The 20,804-nt window shown below is 36.1% G+C and overlaps 1 protein-coding gene across 6 annotated transcripts in view; it reads left to right on the forward strand.

The window, feature by feature from the left end:
• The window catches only part of STXBP5 (syntaxin binding protein 5), a 168,306-nt gene that overhangs the window by 87,090 nt on the left and 60,412 nt on the right, over positions 1–20,804 (forward strand). For all 6 annotated transcript variants that reach the window (XM_017650285.3, XM_037022011.2, XM_017650300.3 and 3 more), the window contains exons 10-13: positions 15,976–16,130; positions 17,307–17,379; positions 19,931–20,078; positions 20,280–20,347. In XM_017650285.3, coding sequence (XP_017505774.1) covers positions 15,976–16,130; positions 17,307–17,379; positions 19,931–20,078; positions 20,280–20,347 — 444 coding nt within the window. The remainder of the gene's footprint in view (positions 1–15,975; positions 16,131–17,306; positions 17,380–19,930; positions 20,079–20,279; positions 20,348–20,804) is intronic.

Raw genomic sequence — 20,804 nt, forward strand, 5'->3', positions numbered from 1 at the left:
TTAAGACTGTCCAGATAGCCCCTTCTTATACACCTAGTTTTTCCATCCTACTTTTCTTACCACTGAAGTTCGTTTGGATCTTCCCTACAGTTTTTTTCTTCTGCAGCCATGCCTTCTTCATCATCTAAATTGGTTCTCTAGCTCATCCTTAAACGTTGTGGATTGTTCAGATTAATCTAAGGGTAGATTTCCCATCATTATTCATCCTGATCTACATTTTTACCTATCCCCAAAACACTTTCACTCATGATGTGAGTATCTGAATAGACTGATTATCTAGTCTTAGTGATGGTTCACTGTTTGTTCTAGTACTTTGTCTTGGATGCTTATAGTATATATTGATATCAGCTTCTGTCATTTAGATTGTTTTTCTGGAGGACAGATACCAAATCCATCTAAGACCTTATCCTCTGCAGCAGCAAATGATTTTGAAAACTGCATAATGTTCTTTCATAGATAAGCTTTGAAGTCATACTTCTAACACTGTGATCCTCATATATGCTATATTTAATCACAAATTAATTCTACATGGCAACGACTAAGTTGAAGATTTCAGATTTCTTTATGAAAAATACCTGTTACATAAATTCTCTTATTTGTATTGATACTAGAAAGAATACAGAGCAATGGACTGATATGAATTGTGTCCTTATAAATCTCATGCATCCTAATAAACTAGCATATTAAAACTATAATACATCAAAATCCCAAAGTATAACAAAGCTTGCATATTAAAACTATAATACACTGAAATCTTGAAGCATAATTATTGTGGAATTTGTATGGTTGGGATAGGTCTACCAAGTCCTGTATCTTTATCTCACTGACTTATTTTGGTGTTTAATGTTTTTTTTACTTTGTAGTTTAACTTCAGCACTATAATTAATGCTCTGCCCCAGAAAGCACAGGAAGAGAAGAGTTGTGTTGCCATAAGTATGGCAACTTCATCACAGTAGCTTTTGTTATACCTATTAACCTTCATTGACTACAAGAGAGTACATAATTCCTCTAAAGTTACTAAGATTCGTGAAGTTTTCAGGGGCACTGACGCAAGTTTCTGCCTCCAAGGTGGGAAAGGTGTTTTGAAATCTCTTTTCCCTTTCAGAATTAAGTGAAGACTTCAGAATTTTGGATTCTTCTTTTGCCCTTGTCTCCAAATTGTGGCATTTACCTCATTATTTAAATGAATATTTCAGATGTTAGAGGATTGATGCTTAATAACTCTTAAATTCTTAAATGATTAAGGAAGACATTAAAATTTGGCTAGTGTGAAGAGAAATCTTAAGAACTTCAGTAAGTCATCATTATGTTAATGGTCAAAAGAGAATAATTTAAAGAACACCATTTTATTTCTTTGCATGGTACTAATAGAAACCCTTTTAATAAACTTAAACCTATTATTATTGCCTTTTTATGTAATTATATAATTTCTTGGATTTTAAGAACCAATTAATTATTATAACCTTTATTAAAATGAAAACCTATCATTATTACAGATTTTCTTTTGTGTGGCCTTAATTTTTAGGTATATACTAATAACCCACAAATTGGTCTTAGGACCTTTTTACTTTTAATTACCCCAAAGAATTTTTATTTATGTGAGTTTTATCTATTAATATTTACCATATTAGAAATAAAGCTTAGAATTTTAAAAATATTTATTGATTCCATTAAAAATAATAAAGACCCTTTGTATGTTAACATAAAATACTTTAAATAACTTTATTTTTAAAAGATAGTAGAATTGTTTTGTTTTGGAAATCTAAAGTCTAGTATAATAGACGAGTTAGTCTCTGTTGTGACATGATCTTTTCTTTTTTTTTCCGTTCTTTGTTTATTTTTATTGATCAAATGATTGTTAACAACAATAAAATTCAGTATAGGGGGGGTCAATGCTCAATGTACAATCATTAATCCATCTCAAGTCTAATTCTCGTCAGTCTCCAATCTTCTGAAGCATAACGAACAAGTTCTTACATGGTGAACGAATTCTTACATAGTGAATAAATTCTTACATGGTGAACAGTACAAGGGCATTCATCACAGAAACTTTCGGTTTTGATCATGCATTATGACCTATAAACAATCAGGTCAAATATGAATATTCGTTTGATTTTTGTACTTGATTTATATGTTGATCCCACATTTCTCCCTTTATTATTATTATTATTTTTATTTTTAATAAAATGCTGAAGTGGTAGGTAGATGCAAGATAAAGGTAGAAAACATAGTTTAGTGCTGTAAGAGGGCAAATGTAGATGATCAGATGATCAGGTGTGTGCCTATGGACTAAGTATTAATCCAGGCTAGACAAGGGCAGCAAAACATCCACGGATGCAGAAGATTTCTCTCAAAGCAGGGGGGATGAGGTTCTGAGCCTCACCTCTGTTGATCCCCAAATTCTCACCTGATGGCCCCCCTGCGACTGTGCCTGTCTTAGGTTGTTCCTCCCTTGAGGAATCTTACCCGTCTCTGGCTAACCAGTCATCTTCCGGGGCCATACAGGGAAATGTAAAGTTGGTAAGTGAGAGAGAAGCCATATTGTTTGCAAAGGTTAGCTTTTTACTTCTTTGCAGATTTATGCCCTGTGGCTTCTATGCCCAGCACTTGTCTCGAGGTATCTTTACCACCTGGAGGAATTATGGTACTCGGTAAATTCGATATGAGGCATGAATTCTATTTAAGGGTTGTAATTAGGAAGAAAGAAGAAAAGCTACAGATGTAGCATATGGAAGGAAACATGGGAGGATTGATTATTTCTTTGACATACCTTCTTGTAGAGTACCTTAAGTATGTATAGGTTTTAAACTACTAATTTGCACACACATATTAACATAATAGGAATACGGTGACATAAACAAAGCAAATCTATAATTACCATCCATCTCCAGTGAAGCCAAGAAAACCATTTAGGCACCCTAGGCATTTGTGAAAATTTGTCTATGATATGATGGATATTGTTCAACTGTACTTGAACAGTCTGAGAGAAATCAGACCAATTAAAGCAGCCCATTTCTGGGATCTGTTCACATCCCATATGTTCTTTTAACCGTAGATAGTCTATAGTCATAAGATTTTGGAGTGCTACACCTTGCACCCCTCCCAACTCCTGGTTGAGTTACGACAGTACAGATCCGGTCAAATTCATTATCTCACTGTATGCACATGCCAGCCTAGACATCTCCCTCCTCATTCCTATGGCAAGTCCAGGAGACAGAGGGCTGGATGCAGCCACAACCGCAGCATCGTCCGGATCCCTGTGGAGGCTTTTTGATGATCATCCCCCTGCACGAGTCCTCCAGAGAGAGCTGATGCCGGAAGCTCCTCCTCATATCGTATCTTAGTTCATTTTCTGGGTATCCAAGCTAGGCCTTGATCTTCTGTATAGAAACAAACAGACCCTTTGCCCACACTTTGACATGCCCTCTATAACATTGTGCAGAACTCATTGGAGGTCAGCACTCAGGGACTGCTTTTTTTTTTTTTTTTTATTAAGAGAAAGGAATATTATCAGAAAAGAGTACCTCCATAGCTGATCATCTGACACCCTTGAAGTGATCAACATTAAGGATATTTAAAGCATGTGTTGATCTTTGATTTACCAATAGTTTTATCCTATCAAGGAGTAATCCCCCTTTTCTTTCTTTCTTTCTTTCTTTTTTTTTTTTTAATTCTTAATCTATACTTACATGAAGAATACTATGTTTACTATGCTCTCCCCTATATCAGGTCCCCCCTAACAACCACATTACGGTTACTGTCCATCAGCTTAGCAAAGTGTTGTTTCCTTTGTTCCTATACTCCTCAGATGAAATCATTTGGTATTTCTCTTTCTCCGCTTGGCTTATTTCACTGAGCATAATACTCTCCAGCTCCATCCATGGTGCTGCAAATGGTTGGATTTTTCCACTTCTTATGGCTGTGTAGTATTCCATTGTGTATATGTACCACATCTTCTTTATCCATTCATCTACCGATGGACATTTAGGTTGCTTCCAATTCTTGACTATTGTAAATAGTGCTGCGATAAACATAGGGGTGCATCTGTCTTTCTCAAACTTGATTGCTGCTTTCTTAGGGTAAATTCCTAGGAGTGGAATTCCTCGGTCAATTGGTAGGTCTGTTTCGAGCATTTTGATGAACCTCCAAACTGCTTTCCACAATGGTTGAACTAATTTACATTCCCACCAGCAGTGTAGGAGGGTTCCCCTTTCTCCACAGCCTCGACAGCATTTGTTGTTGTTTGTCTTTTGGATGGCAGCCATCCTTACTGGTGTGAGGTGATACCTCATTGTAGTTTTAATTTGCATTTCTCTGATAATTAGCGATGTGGAGCATCTTTTCATGTGTCTCTTGGCCAACTGTATTTCTTTTTTAGAGAACTGTCTGTTCAGTTCCACTGCCCATTTTTTAATTGGATTTTTTGTTTTTTATTTGTTGAGGTGGGTGAGCTCTTTATATATTCTGGACATCAAGCCTTTATCGGATCTGTCATTTTCAAATATATTCTCCCATACTGTAGGGTTCCTTTTTGTTCTATTGATGGTGTCTTTCACTGTACAGAAGCTTTTCAGCTTAATGTAGTCGCACTTGCTCATTTTTGCTGTTGTTTTCCTTGCCCGGGGAGATATGTTCAAGAAGAGGTCACTTATGTTTATGTCTAAGAGGTTTTTGCCTATGTTTTTTCCAAGAGTTTAATGGTTTCATGACTTACATTCAGGTCTTTGATCCATTTTGAGTTAACCTTTGTATATGGGGTTAGACAATGGTCCAGTTTCATTCTCCTACATGTAGCTGTCCAGTTTTGCCAGCACCATCTGTTGAAGAGACTGTCATTTTGCCATTGTATGTCCACAGCTCCTTTATCAAATATTAATTGACCATATATGTTTGGGTTAATTTCTGGGGTCTCTAATCTGTTCCACTGGTCTGTGGCTCTGTTCTTGTGTCAGTACCAAATTGTCTTGATTACTATGGCTTTGTAGTATAGCTTGAAGTTGGGGAGTGAGATCCCCCCCACTTTTTCTTCTCTCTCAGGATTGCTTTGGCTATTCAGGGTCTTTGGTGTTTCCATATGAATTTTTGAATTATTTGTTCAAATTCATTGATGAATGTTGCTGGTAATTTGATAGGGATTGCATCAAAACTGTATATTGCTTTGGGCAGGATGGCCATTTTGACGATATTAATTCTTCCTAGCCATGAGCATGGGATGAGTTTCCATTTATTAGTGTCCCGTTTAATTTCTCTTAAGAGTGACTTGTAGTTTTCAGAGTATAAGTCTTTCACTTCTTTGGTTAGGTTGATTCCTAGGTATTTTATTCTTTTTGATGCAATGGTGAATGGAGTTGTTTTCCTGATTTCTCTTTCTATTGATTATTTGTTAGTGTATAGGAAAGCTACAGATTTCTGTGTGTTAATTATGTATCCTGCAACTTTGCTGTATTCCGATATCAGTTCTAGTAGTTTTGGAGTGGAGTCTTTAGGGTTTTTTATGTACAGTATCATATCATCTGCAAATAGTGAGAGTTTAACTTCTTCTTTACCAATCTGGATTCCTTGTATTTCTTTGTTTTGTCCGATTGCCATGGCTAGGACCTCCAGTACTATGTCAAATAACAGTGGGGAGAGTGGGCATCCCTGTCTGGTTTCCAATCTCAGAGGAAATGCTTTCAGCTTCTCACTGTTCAGTATAATGTTGGCTGTGGGTTTATCATAGATGGCCTTTATTATGTTGAGGTACTTGCCCTCTATTCCCATTTTGCTGAGAGTTTTTATCATGAATGGATGCTGAATTTTGTCAAATGCTTTTTCAGCATCTATGGAGATGATCATGTGGTTTTTGTCTTTCTTTTTGTTGATTTGGTGGATGATGTTGATGGATTTTCGAATGTTGTACCATCCTTGCATCCCTGGGATGAACCCCACTTGGTCATGGTGTATGATCCTTTTGATATACTGTTGAATTCTGTTTGCTAATATTTTATTGAGTATTTTTGCATCTACATTCATCAGGGATATTGGTCTGTAATTTTTTTTTTTGGTGGGGTCTTTGCCTGGTTTTGGTATTAGGGTGATGTTGGCTTCATAGAATGAGTTTGGGAGTATTCCCTCTTCTTCTATTTTGTGGAACACTTTAAGGAGAATGGGTATTAAGTCTTCTCTGTTTGTCTGATAAAATTCCGAGGTAAATCCGTCCAGCCCCGGGGTTTTGTTCTTGGGTAGTTTTTTTATTACCGTTTCAATTTCTTTGCTCATAATTGGTTTGTTTAACGTTTGTGTTTCTTCCTTGGTCAGTCTTGGGAGGTTGTATTTTTCTAGGAAGTTGTCCATTTCTTCTGGGTTTTCCAGCTTGTTGGCATATAGGTTTTCATAGTAGTCTTTAATAATTCTTTGTATTTCTGTGGAGTCTGTCGTGATTTTTCCATTCTCATTTCTGGTTCTGTTTATGTGTATTGATTCTCTCTTTCTCTTAATAAGTTGGGCTAGAGGCTTATCTATTTTGTTAATTCTCTCAAAGAACCAGCTCTTGGTTTCGTTGATTTTTGCTATTGTTTTATTCTTCTCAGTTTTGTTTATTTCTTCTCTGATCTTTATTATGTCCCTCCTTCTGCTGACTTTAGGCCTCATTAGTTCTTCTTTTTCCAGTTTCAATAATTGTGATGTTGGACTATTCATTTGAGATTGTTCTTCCTTCTTCAAGTGTGCATGGATTGATATATACTTTCCTCTTAAGACTGCTTTCGCTGCGTCCCACAAAAGTTGGGGCTTAGTGTTGTTGTTGTCATTTGTTTCTATATATTCCTTGATCTCTATTTGGATTTGTTCATTGATCCATTCATTATTTAGTAGCATGTTGTTAAGCCTCCATGTGTTTGTGAGCCTTTTTGTTTTCTTTGTAGAATTTATTTCTACTTTTATACCTTTGTGGTCTGAAAAATTGGTTGGTAGAATTTCAATATTTTTTAATTTACTGAGGCTCTTTTTGTGAGCTAGTATGTGGTCTATTCTGGAGAATGTTCCATGTGCACTTGAGAAGAATGTATATCCTGTTTCTTTTGGATGTAGAGTTCTATAGATGTCTATTAGGTCCATCTGTTCTAGTGTGTTGTTCAGTGCCTGTGTGTCCTTTCTTATTTTCTGCCCAGTGGATCTATCCTTTGGGGTGAGTGGTGTGTTGAAGTCTCCTAAAATGAATGCATTGCAGTCTATTTCCCTCTTTAGTTCTGTTAGTATTTGCTTCACATATGCTGGTGCTCCTGTATTGGGTGCATATATATTTAGAATGGTTATATCCTCTTGTTGGACTCAGCCCTTTATCATTATGTAGTATCCTTCTTTATCTCTTGTTACTTTCTTTGTTTTGAAGTCTATTTTGTCTGATATTAGTACTGCAACCCCTGCTTTCTTCTTGCTATTGTTTGCCTGAAATATGTTTTTCCATCCCTTGACTTTTATTCTGTGCTTGTCTTTGGGTTTAAGGTGAGTTTCTTGTAAGCAGCATATAGATGGGTCCTGCTTTTTTCTCCATTCTATTACTCTGTGTCTTTTGATTGGTGCATTAAGTCCATTTACATTTAGGGTGACTATTGAGAGATATGTACTTATTGCCATTGCAGGCTTTAGATTCGTGGTTACCAAAGGTTCAAGGTTAGCTTCTTTAGTATCTTACTGCCTAACTTAGCTCGCTTATTGAGCTCTTATATACACTGTCTGGAGATTCTTTTCTTCTCTCCCTTCTTATTCCTCCCCTTCCCTTCTTCATATGTTATGTGTTTTGTTCTGTGCTCTTTTTAGGAGTTCTCCCATGTAGAGCAGTCCCTGTAAGATGCCCTGTAGAGGTGGTTTGTGGGAAGCAAAATCCCTCAGCTTTTGCTTTTCTGGGAATTGTTTAATCCCGCCATCATATTTAAATGATAGTCGTGCTGGATACAGTATCCTTGGTTCAAGGCCCTTTTCTTTCATTGCATTAAGTATATCATGCCATTCTCTTCTGGCCTGTAGGGTTTCTGTCGAGAAGTCTGATGTTAGCCTGATGGGTTTTCCTTTATAGGTGACCTTTTTCTCTCTAGCTGCCTTTAAAACTCTTTCCTTGTCCTTGATACTTGCCATTTTAATTACTATGTGTCTTGGTGTTGTTCTCCTTGGATCCTTTCTGTTGGGGGTTCTGTGTAATTCCATAGTCTGTTCGATTATTTCCTCCCCCAGTTTGGGGAAGTTTTCAGCAATTATTTCTTCAAAGAGACCTTCTATCCCTTTTCCTCTTTCTTCTTCTTCTGGTACCCCTATAATACGAATATTATTCCTTTTGGCTTGGTCACATAGTTCTCTTAGTGTTGTTTCATTCCTGGAGATCCTTTTATCTCTCTCTATGTCAGCTTCTATACGTTCCTGTTCTCTGGCTTCTATTCTTTCAATGGTCGCTTGCATCTTATGCATTCTGCTTATAAATCTTTCCAGGGATTGTTTCACTTCTGTGATCTCCTTCCTGACATCTGTGATCTCCCTCCGGACTTCATCCCATTGCTCTTGCATTTTTCTCTGCATCTCATCCCATTGCTCTTGCATTTTTCTCTGCATCTCTGTCAGCATGTTCATGATTTTTATTTTGAATTCTTTTTCATGAGGACTGGTTAAGTCTGTCTCCTTCTCAGGTGTTGTCTCTGTGATCTTTGTCTGCCTGTAGTTTTGCCTTTTCATGGTGATAGAGATAGTTTGCAGAGGTGGTGCAAGTGACCGCTGGAAGAGCTTCCCTTCTTGTTGGTTTGTGGCCTTCCTCTCCTGGGAGAATAGCGACCTCTAGTGGCTTATGCTTGTCAGCTGTGCGCAGGCAGTGCTTCTGCTGCCTGCCTGTTTGCTATGGAGTTTATGTCCGCTCTCGCTGTGGGCGTGGCCTAGCTGGGGCTACTCCTCCAAAGTGGTGGAGCCCCTTTGGAGGCGGAGCGGCCGGGAGGCTATTTATCTCCGTAAGGGGCCTCTGTGCTCCCTGTTGCCCAGGGGGTTGTCCAGAGATCCCCAGATTCCCTGCCTCTGGTCTAAGTGTCTTGTCCTGCCCCTTTAAGACTTCCAAAAAGCATTCCTCAAACCAAAACAACAACAGCAACGAGAGAAGGAACAGAAAAAAAAAAAAGGAAAAAACACGTGATTATTTTTTCTTTTTTTTTTCCTCAGGCGCCGGTCCCAGGCACCCGCTCACTGGTCCTGCTGCCCTGCCTCCCTACCACCGGGGTCCCTGTCCCTTCAAGGCTTCCAAAAAGCACACGCCCACCAGTCCCGCAGGGAAAAATGCGCAGTATTCTTTGTCTTCAGGCGCCAGTCCCAGGCACCTTCTCACCGGTCCTGCTGCTCTGCCTCCCTAGCACCGGGGTCCCTGTCCCTTTAAGGCTTCCAAAAGCACTCGCCAAAAAGAGAAAAAAAAAGGGGAAAAATGGGCGATTTCATCCGTCCTCAGGCGCCAGTCTCAGGCACCCGCCCACCATTCCCGCAGGGAAAAATGCACGATATTCTTTGTCCTCAGGCGCCGGTCCCAGGCACCTGCTCTCCGGTCCTGCTGCTCTGCCTCCCTAGCACCAGGGTCCCTGTCCCTTTAAGGCTTCCCAAAAGCACTCACCAAAAAGAGAAAAAAAAAGGGGACAAACGCGCGATTTCCTCCATCCTCAGGCGCCGGTCTCAGGTAACCGCCCACCCGTCCCGTAGGGAACAACGTACGATAATCTTTGTCCTGAGGTGCCGGTCCCAGGCTCCCGCTTACCGGTCCCGCCACCCTGCCTCCCTATCAATGGGGTCCCTGTCCCTTTAAGGCTTCCAAAAAGCACTCACTAAAAAGAGAAAAATAAAGGTGGAAAACGCGCGATTTCCTCCATCCCCAGGCGCCCGTCTCAGGCACCCGTCCACCGGTCCCGTAGGGAAAAATGCGTGATTATCTTTGTCCTCAGTCGCCGGTCCCAGGCACCCACTCACCGGTCCCGCCGCCCTGCCTCGCTAGCAATGGTGTCCCTGTCCCTTTAAGGCTTCCAAAAAGCACTCGCCAAAAAGAGAAAAAATAAAAGGGAAAAATGTGCGATTTCCTCCATCCTGAGGTGCCGGTCTCAGGCACCCGCCCACCAGTCCCGTAGGGAAAAATGCACGATAATCTTTGTCCTCAGGCGCCGGTCCCAGACACCCGCTCACCGGTCCCGCCGCCCTGCCTCCCTAGCATCGGGGTCCCTGTCCCTTTAAGGCTTCCAAAAAGCACTCGCCAAAAAAAAAACCACTCCGGTTTCTTTCCACCCGCCAGGAGCCAGGGGGAGGGGTGCTCGGGTCCCGCCGGGCCGGGGCTTGTATCTTACCCCTTTCACTAGGCGCTGTGTTCTTGCAGGTGTGGATGTGGTCTGGATGTTGTCCTGTGTCCTGTGGTCTCTATTTTAGGAAGAGTTTTCTTTGTTATATTTTCATAGCTCTATGTGTTTTTGGGAGGAGATTTCCACTGCTCTACTCACGCCGCCATCCTGGCTCTGCCGTGACATGATCTGTTAATTGAAGTAAATGAAAATCAAGCTCTACATAGATATTTGAACTTTTAATAACGGTATTTTTTGATACTATACCCAAATTTAACAAGTGGTAGATTCTTAAAGATTAGTTGTAGAGTGGAATCTGAATCCATATGAGAAAGGTTTTATACAGTTTCATTAAAATCTGTTGTTTTATCTGCATTTTTAATGACCCATTCACCCATACATGCTTTTATAACATTATGGCACTAGTCATTTGGAAAATTAATTGACGCAGTGAGTCACTCATATTTTCTAGTGTTGACGTGTTTTCATTATATAATATATTTTTATATTTTTAATATCACCATCAATTTCTTTAGGAAAGTCTGTGGGAAGCTGTGAAGCTCAACATGGCAAATGAAAGTATTCCAAACACTTGATTTTTGCCTGAAAGACTGGGTTTTACTGTTGTAAACAAATAATGTCAATTGTTTTTCTTTAAAAAAAGACTCATTCATTTTCAAGAAAATGACTGTCAATTACCGAAGCCTATATAATGATCATCTGTCAGTCATCCTGTAAGCAAAACTAATAGCTAATAGTTGAGTTCAAAACTCAAATGACTATACAAGTGCTTTTCTAGAAATAACTGTCCAACTCAGTATGCAAAAGAAATGCTTTATGTATACTTCCTATTTTCTCAATACAACCTTAAAATCACAACAAGGGTCAAGATTTAAAAGTAGTCATTTTACTGCTTCCTCAAGGACATTTTAAAGTAGGAGGAAATAACCGCTTTAATATGCAGTGATGAAGAATGTAATGGTGAGTACAGCTTGAGCCTCCCTTCTGACTCTGGCTGTGATGCTGGTTTTTTCCACCTCTTTTTACTTTGTGCCATCAGTGCAGCTATAACACTTGTGTTTTGTTATTCCATTTTGATTTGATAGCTGAAAAAAACATAGTAAACAATTCATTTTTACTTTTTGATTGTGCTTTACAGTTTTCCACACTAACCATGTATGTAGATCAACTTATTATAATAATTGACACCTAATCAGCAAAATCTTAACTTTTAACTTATATAAAGTAGGCATAAACATATAAAAATAGACAATTTGACACCCAGTAAGATCATAGTTGCATACATTTCCATTAGACTATTCAAATTAGATAATCATAATTTACCTTTGAAATTTGAACTAAGCATTGGAAATTTGATACAGGGTCTCATAGAATCAATCACTTATTAATTCCTTTAATAAGTGTGTATGTCTTTGGACTTTGTGCTAAGGTACCAAGAACTGAGGTACAATTCTGCTCACCAAATAAAGTTAAGTGTAAATCAGTGGCATATGAGAGTGACTAGAGCTTAAATTCCAATTTAAAAAATATATAGAAGTAGTGAATATGATAGGAGTACTAATTAGGCAGAAAGAGTATCAGAAAAGCACAACAGTTAAATTTCAACTTTAGACAGTGTTTCCCAAATTTGGCCATGTAGCAATCACTTGAGATGCTGGGCCCCTACTACAGCATTTCTGATTCTAAATCTAGCACCAGTAACCAGCTGAGCAGAGGGTTTAGTGATACAATGTGTATTTGATGTACTCTTTGGGATTCATTGTGTATTTGACACACTCTTTAGGATACACTTTGGGAGTGCAGAGGTTAACATAGCCTTTCTGTTTTGAAGAAGCTCACAAGGGAAACAACACAGAGGGAAACTAGATAAGCAATGACAATTCAGCAGTAATTGCTGAAAAGAGGTTTGAGAGGTTGCTTAGGAACACAGGATGGGCACCCAACTCAGTCAGGGTGGATGGGTCAGGAAAGGCTTTTTTTTGAAAAATTAATGATCAGACTGAGTTTTAAAGGAAGAATAGGAATTAGCCAAACAGAAAATTAGGGGAAATATACTCAGGCAGTGAACAACTTGTACAAATGCTATTGTAATAATACAACTGCAGGTTATTAGGGCCAGAAATTATGGGAATGAAATGGTGGAGACAGGTTCTTGAGATCCCAGTAGAGTAAACAGGCTGTGTTTACAAGATTTGGGGTCATTTTTTCTATTACCATGTATTGTTTTACTCACTGTGGTGCAGCCATACTGGTTCCTCATACCAAGCTCATTCTGCGGTCTTTGCAGTGATCATTCCTGCTGCTTGGAATGTCCGTCCTTCTCCCCCAACCCCAGAGCCTTTGAATAACTGCTGCTTCTTCATTCTGGTCCCAGCTCTTCTGTCATTACCTTGCAGGCCTTCCTGACCTCTCTCCCACAGGAACCCTATAGTCCCTGCCACACAGGTAGCTTCCCAACTCACCTTGTTTCATTTTCTTCCTAGCACTACTCATGGTGTATTATTGTCCATCTGGACTAGACATGAGACCAATGTTTAATTCTGAAAATTATAGGTGCTCAAAAAATATTTGAGTGAATGAGTAATGTTATTGGAACTGAGTTGAGCAAATTGGTTATACAAATGACCAATTTTGGGTAGAAGTACCTTCTTTCAGTAAAGAATGCCTCATGTGGAAATACATCTTGAGCCAAACCTATTGTCAAGGCCAGCCTGGGGAAGTTAATCAGATGGGTGAAACATGTATATACTTCCCTGAAGCCTCTTAAAAATTCTAATCAAAATTGTGAAATGTCCAAACTAACACCTCCCTCATCTGAATGTTTTCAAACATGAGGGTCTTGGATAACAGCCAACATTATGAAAAGTGATTCTACTTTAAATTATGGAATAAAAACTATATTACCCATAGACCTTATTATAACATCCCAAAGGCTAACTTTTTATTTAAAAATAAAAAAAGATTCTCTACCTCCATAATTTGCATATTATGTAGAAAAATGTAGATTTATAGGACTTTTAAAATAATTCCAAATGTCAACAATAACTTTGAACTTTTATAATTTTCACTGTCTAATGTTAAAATATTTAGCTTTATTTTATCATTGTAGTTATGACTGATTTCTTCTTGTAAAATACTCATTTCACTAATATTTACTCTTAAAGGTTTGAGGGATTATAATGAAAAAATATAACCTGTGGGGATTCATAGGTCAGGTGATTCCTGCCTAGCATACTTAGATGATTTTATAAAATCAGGAAAAGAAAAAAATACAAATATATATACATTTATTGATAGATTTGGGAAACTTTTATTGTATAAAAGAGTATTACCTTTTATACAATACTATGGTATTCCTTTCAAACTATTTAACCATTTACTTTTATCCATATCTATTTCACTGTTTATTTTCTGTCCTGAGTTTAGAAAAGTATAGCAAGTTACAGGCCATTCAACAAACAGTTTCCTTAGCACTTTTTTCTTTAAGTTGACTATATGTAGAAACATACTTATCAGAATATACTTGAAATAATACATACGAAATACTGCCTTGGGCCTTCCATTTGGTAAAAGATTAAGTTGTTGGATTCTTCACCCTTCTTCTCAGTATTTTATATTGTGTTGAATGCTGTATTTCAAAGTACAGAAGAGAGAAGACATATTTTACTTATTCATTATATGTAATAAAAAGAAGTAAATATACTTTCCTACCACAGTCATAATAATTACAATTTGCTAAGAGATTGAAACAATAAATGTATGGCTATCATTCTATTTAGGACAAAATCTTAAGCTCTGGTTATTGTCACTTAGCTGCAAAAATAAAATCACTTCAATCAATTTAGTGGTGAGAAGTAAATGATAGTTACTTTATGGTTAATGTAACATACAGTTACATTAGTTCATTCATTTACCCATGAGTCACTCTTTTGGATACAGCAATGAATTACATGGATAAAGCTCCTTGCCCTTGTGGAACTTACATTTTCTTAACAAAAACAGTAAGCAAAATAAATTAGTTTTAGTGATAAATACTACAAAATTCATAAAGCAAAGAAAGAAAATATAGTAAAGCAAAAAGTGTGGAGTTTTAAGTGAGAAAATATTATATATACAAACATATATACACATTTTTAATATATTTTGAATAGGTATAAGAAAAATTGGGTTATTTGCCATAATATATTTACTTATAAATTTACTTGTAAATTACCTATACTTACAGTAAATTTTAGTGGAGTTTATTTATTCTTGTTTTAGATATAAATAGTTTAGAAGTTCTAATGTTTCTTTCCACATATCACAAGAGGAGAAACTTTCACAATAGGTGGTAATGATGATTTGATGATAAGAACAGTAATAAAAGGTAATTCTTACTAAGGGTGAACTTTGTGCCAGGCATTGACCACAGTGCTTTGTGTATATTAATTAATTCAATAATTGTCTGAGGGTAGATACTTATCACTCTATCTCCATTTTATAGAAGCAGAAGCTAGGCACAGAGAGGGTAAACACCTTGTCCAAGATCACAGAGCTGAGATTTATATGCAGACAGTTTAGTTCCAAAACTAGCACTTTTGGCCATCACATATTAATACTGCTTGTGGTAGATGTGAAGAGGAGGAAGATAGATACACTGGCCTTAAAGTAAGCACTAAGAAGCTATCTGAAAAACCATAAATGAAGAGAATTAAGAAAATCTTACACAGAACATTTTAAATTATCTGAATAATGTACCCTAAACAACTTCCTCACCAAAAAATGAGAAAACACATGTCAGATTAAGGGCTAATTTCCTTAAAATGCAAAGAACTCTCTTATAAACCAATTAGAAAAGGATTATTAATCCAATACAAACATGGACACAAAACATGAATAGGCAAGTCAAATATAGGAATAAACACAGACAAAAACATATAAAAAGATACTTGTTTTCTTTTCTTTTTTACGTATTTAGATATACAGTCTTAAAAAGTTGGTGTTGATAAATCATTAAATTTAATAATGACTACTACAGAAGATGGCATTGTAGGGCTAATTAGAAGCAGGCTGGTAGCTGATAGATGTGCATGGCAGCTGTCTGGGGTTTGAGAACATACCAGCCAAAGTTCCAGGAGAGAAGTGAGTCCTGCAGAAAATAATTTGAGTGACTGTTTTCTCAGTTTTCTCAAGGATGATTTGTAACTAGTACATTCTTGGTACACCAATGAAGACTTAATTCATTAAATACAATGGATGCCTTAGTGCATTAACATTCTATCTTGGAACTTCTTTTGAGAAGGCCTGGTCATTAGAATTGCAAATAAAGGTAGTACATTCAAGAGACTTACCAGAAACCCAGAGAGTTTTTTGACAATTGTATAAAGAGGATAAAAGAAAAACAAGGGACCAAGGGGAGGTATAAGAGTTGAATCTGGTTAATGTTCATTCTTATTGTAGCTTAATTTTCAGGAATTTGCCTGAGTCACGTAATGCAATAAAAAAATTCATATGTGAGTATTCAATTAAATTGTGCATAAAAATGTTAGAATTTAAGATTCTATTATTTCACTAAATAAAACGTTTATGATCCAGCAAGAAAATAATTAGTCTGTACTGTGCTATTTATAATCCTAACTATGTATTTTATTTCCAGGGAACCTTTTATTATTTTATCAGGAGGTTTGTCATATGATACTGTAGGAAGAAGACCTTGCTTAACGGTTATGCATGGGAAGAGTACTGCTGTGCTAGAAATGGACTATTCAATTGTTGATTTTCTAACATTATGTGAAACACCATACCCAAATGGTAAGCTTTCCATCCTTAAAATTCATTCTCTGTAGATAGGTATTATTCAGAACAGATCTGTGTGTTATCTAGATCTAAGTAGTTCCCTTATCCTATTGTGCTAATTCTTCTGGGAGGGAGATCCTGCCTTCAAAGCTATGCAGATTTTATTTCAGAAGCTAATTTTGTTCAATAAGCTTTATCTGTTTAGTATTACATATAGTGGTAAGTGCCTTTGAAGGAAAAACTATCCACATCAAGAAACATTTTTAAATTATGTAGAATACTAGTGTATTTATCAGGGTTCTTGAGTGAAACAACCAATATAGAGGGAGGAAGGAAGGGAGGAGACTGGGAGAAAGAGAAATTATTTTAAGGAATTGGTTCATGCAGTTTTGGAGGCTGATAAATCTAAAATGTATAGAGCAGGCTGGCAAGCAGAAAATTCAGGAAAGAGTTGATGTTACAGTCTTGAATCAAAATTCTGAAGGCTGGAAGCAGGTTTCTGTATTTCCATGTTGAGGCAAAATTGCTTCTTTTTCAGAAAACCAACCTTCCCAGGCCTTCACCTGATTGGATGAGGCCCACCTACATTATATAAAATAATTTGCTTCATTCAAAGTATACTGATTTAAATATTAATAACATCTAAAAAGTGCCAGCCCAGCAATATCTAGACAAATTGACCATCACAAATAGTATATATTATTTCAAGAGGAATTTAAACCTAAATCTTTTTACTTCATTTGATGCTAATTGAGATGTAAAGATACATTTTCTAGTTATCAGGCACATATAAAATATCCAAGAGATAATAATATTATGGTAGTACTCTATCGAGTTCTTATGAGATCTAAGAAAGAAGTTGCTTTTATGGGTATTCATTTTTAAATTTAAATTTTTGATTTGTTGTCTATGACCCCTACCTTGGAATTTTCAGTGCCATAAAAACTACTGTGAGCTTCTGGTCTCACTCATCTTTACAAAACTGAAATTATTATGTATGGATTATTGTATAGAATTATCTTAGTTGAAACATACTAGTCTTAAATTATATGAGATACAAAATCAAAATGTTAAATTCTTGAGAGAATGGAACAAAATAAAATAAAAACCAAGCAAGAAGTGTTTATTATCTAGTTTACTGTCCTCTTACATATTTAAAACTATTAATCATGCATTGTTTTCCTGTTCAAGATTTTCAAGAACCATATGCTGTGGTTGTTCTTCTAGAAAAGGATTTAGTACTTATAGACCTTGCACAAAATGGGTAAGAAATAAAATTTAGTGAGTATTTTATTATGTGGTGAAAAATATTCTTTTTAGCATAGGATTTGCTATTTCCTTTCTTTAAAATGCTGTAATTATATCCATAACCTTGACCTCTTTTTAGAGCTCCAGATGCACATTTATAATTAACTGCCACATTTCTCTATTTGGATGATTTAGGATGTCCATTTTCTAAATCAAAATTTGTTGAATTTCTGAAATTTTATGATTCAATCTAATACAAAATCAGCATGTTCAAAATTGATACCATCAGAATCTACTTCCAGACAAGTTCTTGCCATCTCTCTATCCATATACTCTGTTGCAGTGTGTCATGAATATCATTGTCAGATTAATTTTGCATGCAGCACCAATCTTTCTACTCTCCTTTTTAAACCACTCTTGTTCTCTGTTGTTTTTTTTTATTTAAAAACACATTCTCAGCCTGCTATTCTACACAGTAGGAATTCAGGGTACCTTTCCAACCTGACTTCTCACTGTTCTCCTATGGTGACTTATTCCCTAGAAAACAGAACTGTGTGTTAAACAAACATCATACTTCCATGTCTTCAAAGTCAGCCTTCTTTTCCCCTTTAAGATTTTTGTATATTCTCTTAGCAAGATACATCATATCTGATCTGTAAATTCCCACCTTAGCCCCTTTGCAATTTTTTGTGGCATATGCCGTATTCTGCTTTTTCTAACATGGATGATAGCATGTTTACTTACAAGTTTTTTGAATGGAAGAACATATAGTCTTTATTTGTATCTCCTGAGAGATTATCATTAAATACAGTTTTAAATGAGTTTACCCTTTCAGTATTTCGGTATTTCTTGACTGTGGACAATTTTGCCCTCCAGAAGATAATTTGGAAATGTTGTGTAGACATCTTTTATTGACAAAAGGACTGATACTGGCATCTAGTGGTAAAGGACAGGGATGCTGCTAAGCCTCCGCAGTATACAGGACAGTTGCTGCAATAAAGAATTATCTGATCCAAAATGTGAATACTGCTTAGATTGGGAATACCTGAATTATAAATGAACAGTATTATTTACCCTCTTTTAAGGTGTTAATAAATTCATGTCAAGTTAATACAAGCTACCTGTAATAATTGTTTTTTTTCTCTTTGAAAAAAAGACCATTGTAGAACAAAGGAATTTAAAAACATTACTTCTAAATGACAGTCTTAGAATAACTTATTCTTAATATCACTTTTTTTTTCTTTAGTTAAGTTTTCAAACAGTGAGACTTTTACGTCTTGTCTGTACTGAGATATATTTAAGTTAAAGAAAATATTGTGCCAGTAACCTGTGACTAGGTATTTTACTTAGCAAATATATCAAATATGTCATAATAGAATCATTGAGCTAAGGATTATAAAGTGTGTTGAGAAAAATGTGCCTGCCACTTTTTAAATGTATGTTTTTGTTAGAGTTTTGTCTTCTGTTTTTTGTTTGGTTTTGTTTTGTTTTTATGTGTGGTTGAGGAGGGAATGATGATGGTTGGGTTCATTTTGAAGTCTAGAAAGGACTTTTCTACAAGTTTTCTCTAAGTTTTTAATTATTGCCTGTACTAGATTGATCAATGTATCTAATTTTTGCAGCTAAGGCACTGAACTTTTTAGACTTTTCAGCCAGTTTCTGGTTCTCCAGGTATTTTTAAATAACCATTCTCAATTCTAAGAACTTTAAAAACAGAAAAGAAATAACTATCATTGTATGTTTAGCTAGGATTTTACCATAACTTCATCATTTTAAAAGCATTTTTTGCGTTATTTAATAATTCCATACTTAGAAAACAATTAAGGTAGAATTTTATTTAGATTATCACTAAAACAAGAGAGTATTTTCTAGGTTATGGCACTAGACATTACATTGATGGAGGAAAGGAGAATTGAACATTTGTGTGAGCTCTACTGCTATAAGAATGTAGTGTCTGTTGAGAACCTTATAGCTTAATGGTTAAGAGCACAGTTTAAATTATGCTTCTCCTTCTTGCTAACTGGCATGCCTTTGGCACATTACTCTGCCTGTGTTTGTTCTTCAGTAAAATACTTAAGTCAGGTTTGGTGCAAGAAGTAAATAAGATAGTGTGTGTGTGTGTGTGTGTGTGTGTGTGTGTGTGTGTGTGTGTGTGTGTAAATAAGATAATGTGTGTGTGTGTGTGTGTGTGTGTAAAGCACTTAGCCCAGTGTGTGGTACATAGTATGTAGTTTACACTGCAGCTTTGCTGTTCACTGTTCTAATTGAGCAACTTTCATTATAAAGATGTCATTTGTTTACATATCTACATGACTTAGGTCTATGCCATCTCTGTGGTAAATGTAATTTCTAAAATTCTAGAAAAGAACATACTATCCCAAAAGTTAAAATAAAAATTTAGATAACATGTTATATGGTCCTTCAAAAGCTTTCAACTTTAAGTCAGTCAAACTTTAAAAACCGTTTCCATTCCAAATCTGTAAATATTTTTAAATGTTTTTATTATTGTATTAACCATAGATGATAATTCCTTACTATTAAATGTTTTTCTTTTCCTGTTGTTAAAGATATCCTATATTTGAAAATCCCTACCCTTTGAGTATACATGAATCCCCAGTTACATGTTGTGAATATTTTGCTGATTGTCCTGTGGACCTTATTCCTGCACTTTATTCTGTTGGAGCTAGACAGAAACGTCAAGGTTACAGCAAAAAGGTATTGAACATGAGTTTTAGTATTTAATGTTACATTTCAGTATTACATTTATCATCTTAGAGTGTTTGATAATGTTATTTTTTTTAGAAGAAATATATAGAAAATCCTTTGGGGAAGCAAAATATGTTGTTAGTTGTCATATATATATGAAAATGTGTAGTGTACTTGAATGTTGTTTTATACAATTACCTTTTCTTACAGGAATGGCCCATCAATGGAGGTAATTGGGGCTTGGGTGCTCAAAGTTACCCAGAAATAATTATTACAGGGTAAGTAAAAAGCCTGTTTTCAACAAATAAATCAACAGCTGAATATAATTAAGACTATTATATATATGTAATAAAGATTAATTGGGCAGTTAAGTGCCTTCCTTTATGCTGTAACATAATAAGAAATGTTATTTTCTAGAACTGCTAATTTACCCTGAATTTTATTGTTTTCCTCATTTTGGTGATACCTTTTTTAAATAACAAAATATTTATGGCAAAAATGTGGAGAAAAGAAAAACCCTCTTACACTGTTGGTGGTAGTTAAATTGGTGAAGCCACTGTGGAAAGCAGTTTGAAGGTTCTTCCACTGGAAATAGAAATAAAAGGAAATACCATATGATCCAATAGCTCTACTTCTAGGAATTTTCCCAAAGAAAACAAAATCTCAAAACAAAAGATAAATGCACTGCCATGTTTATTGCTACGTTATTTACAATATGCAAGATAGGAAGCAACT

Source organism: Manis javanica, chromosome 13, assembly GCF_040802235.1.
Source record: "Manis javanica isolate MJ-LG chromosome 13, MJ_LKY, whole genome shotgun sequence".
NCBI classification, from domain to species: Eukaryota; Metazoa; Chordata; class Mammalia; order Pholidota; family Manidae; genus Manis; species Manis javanica.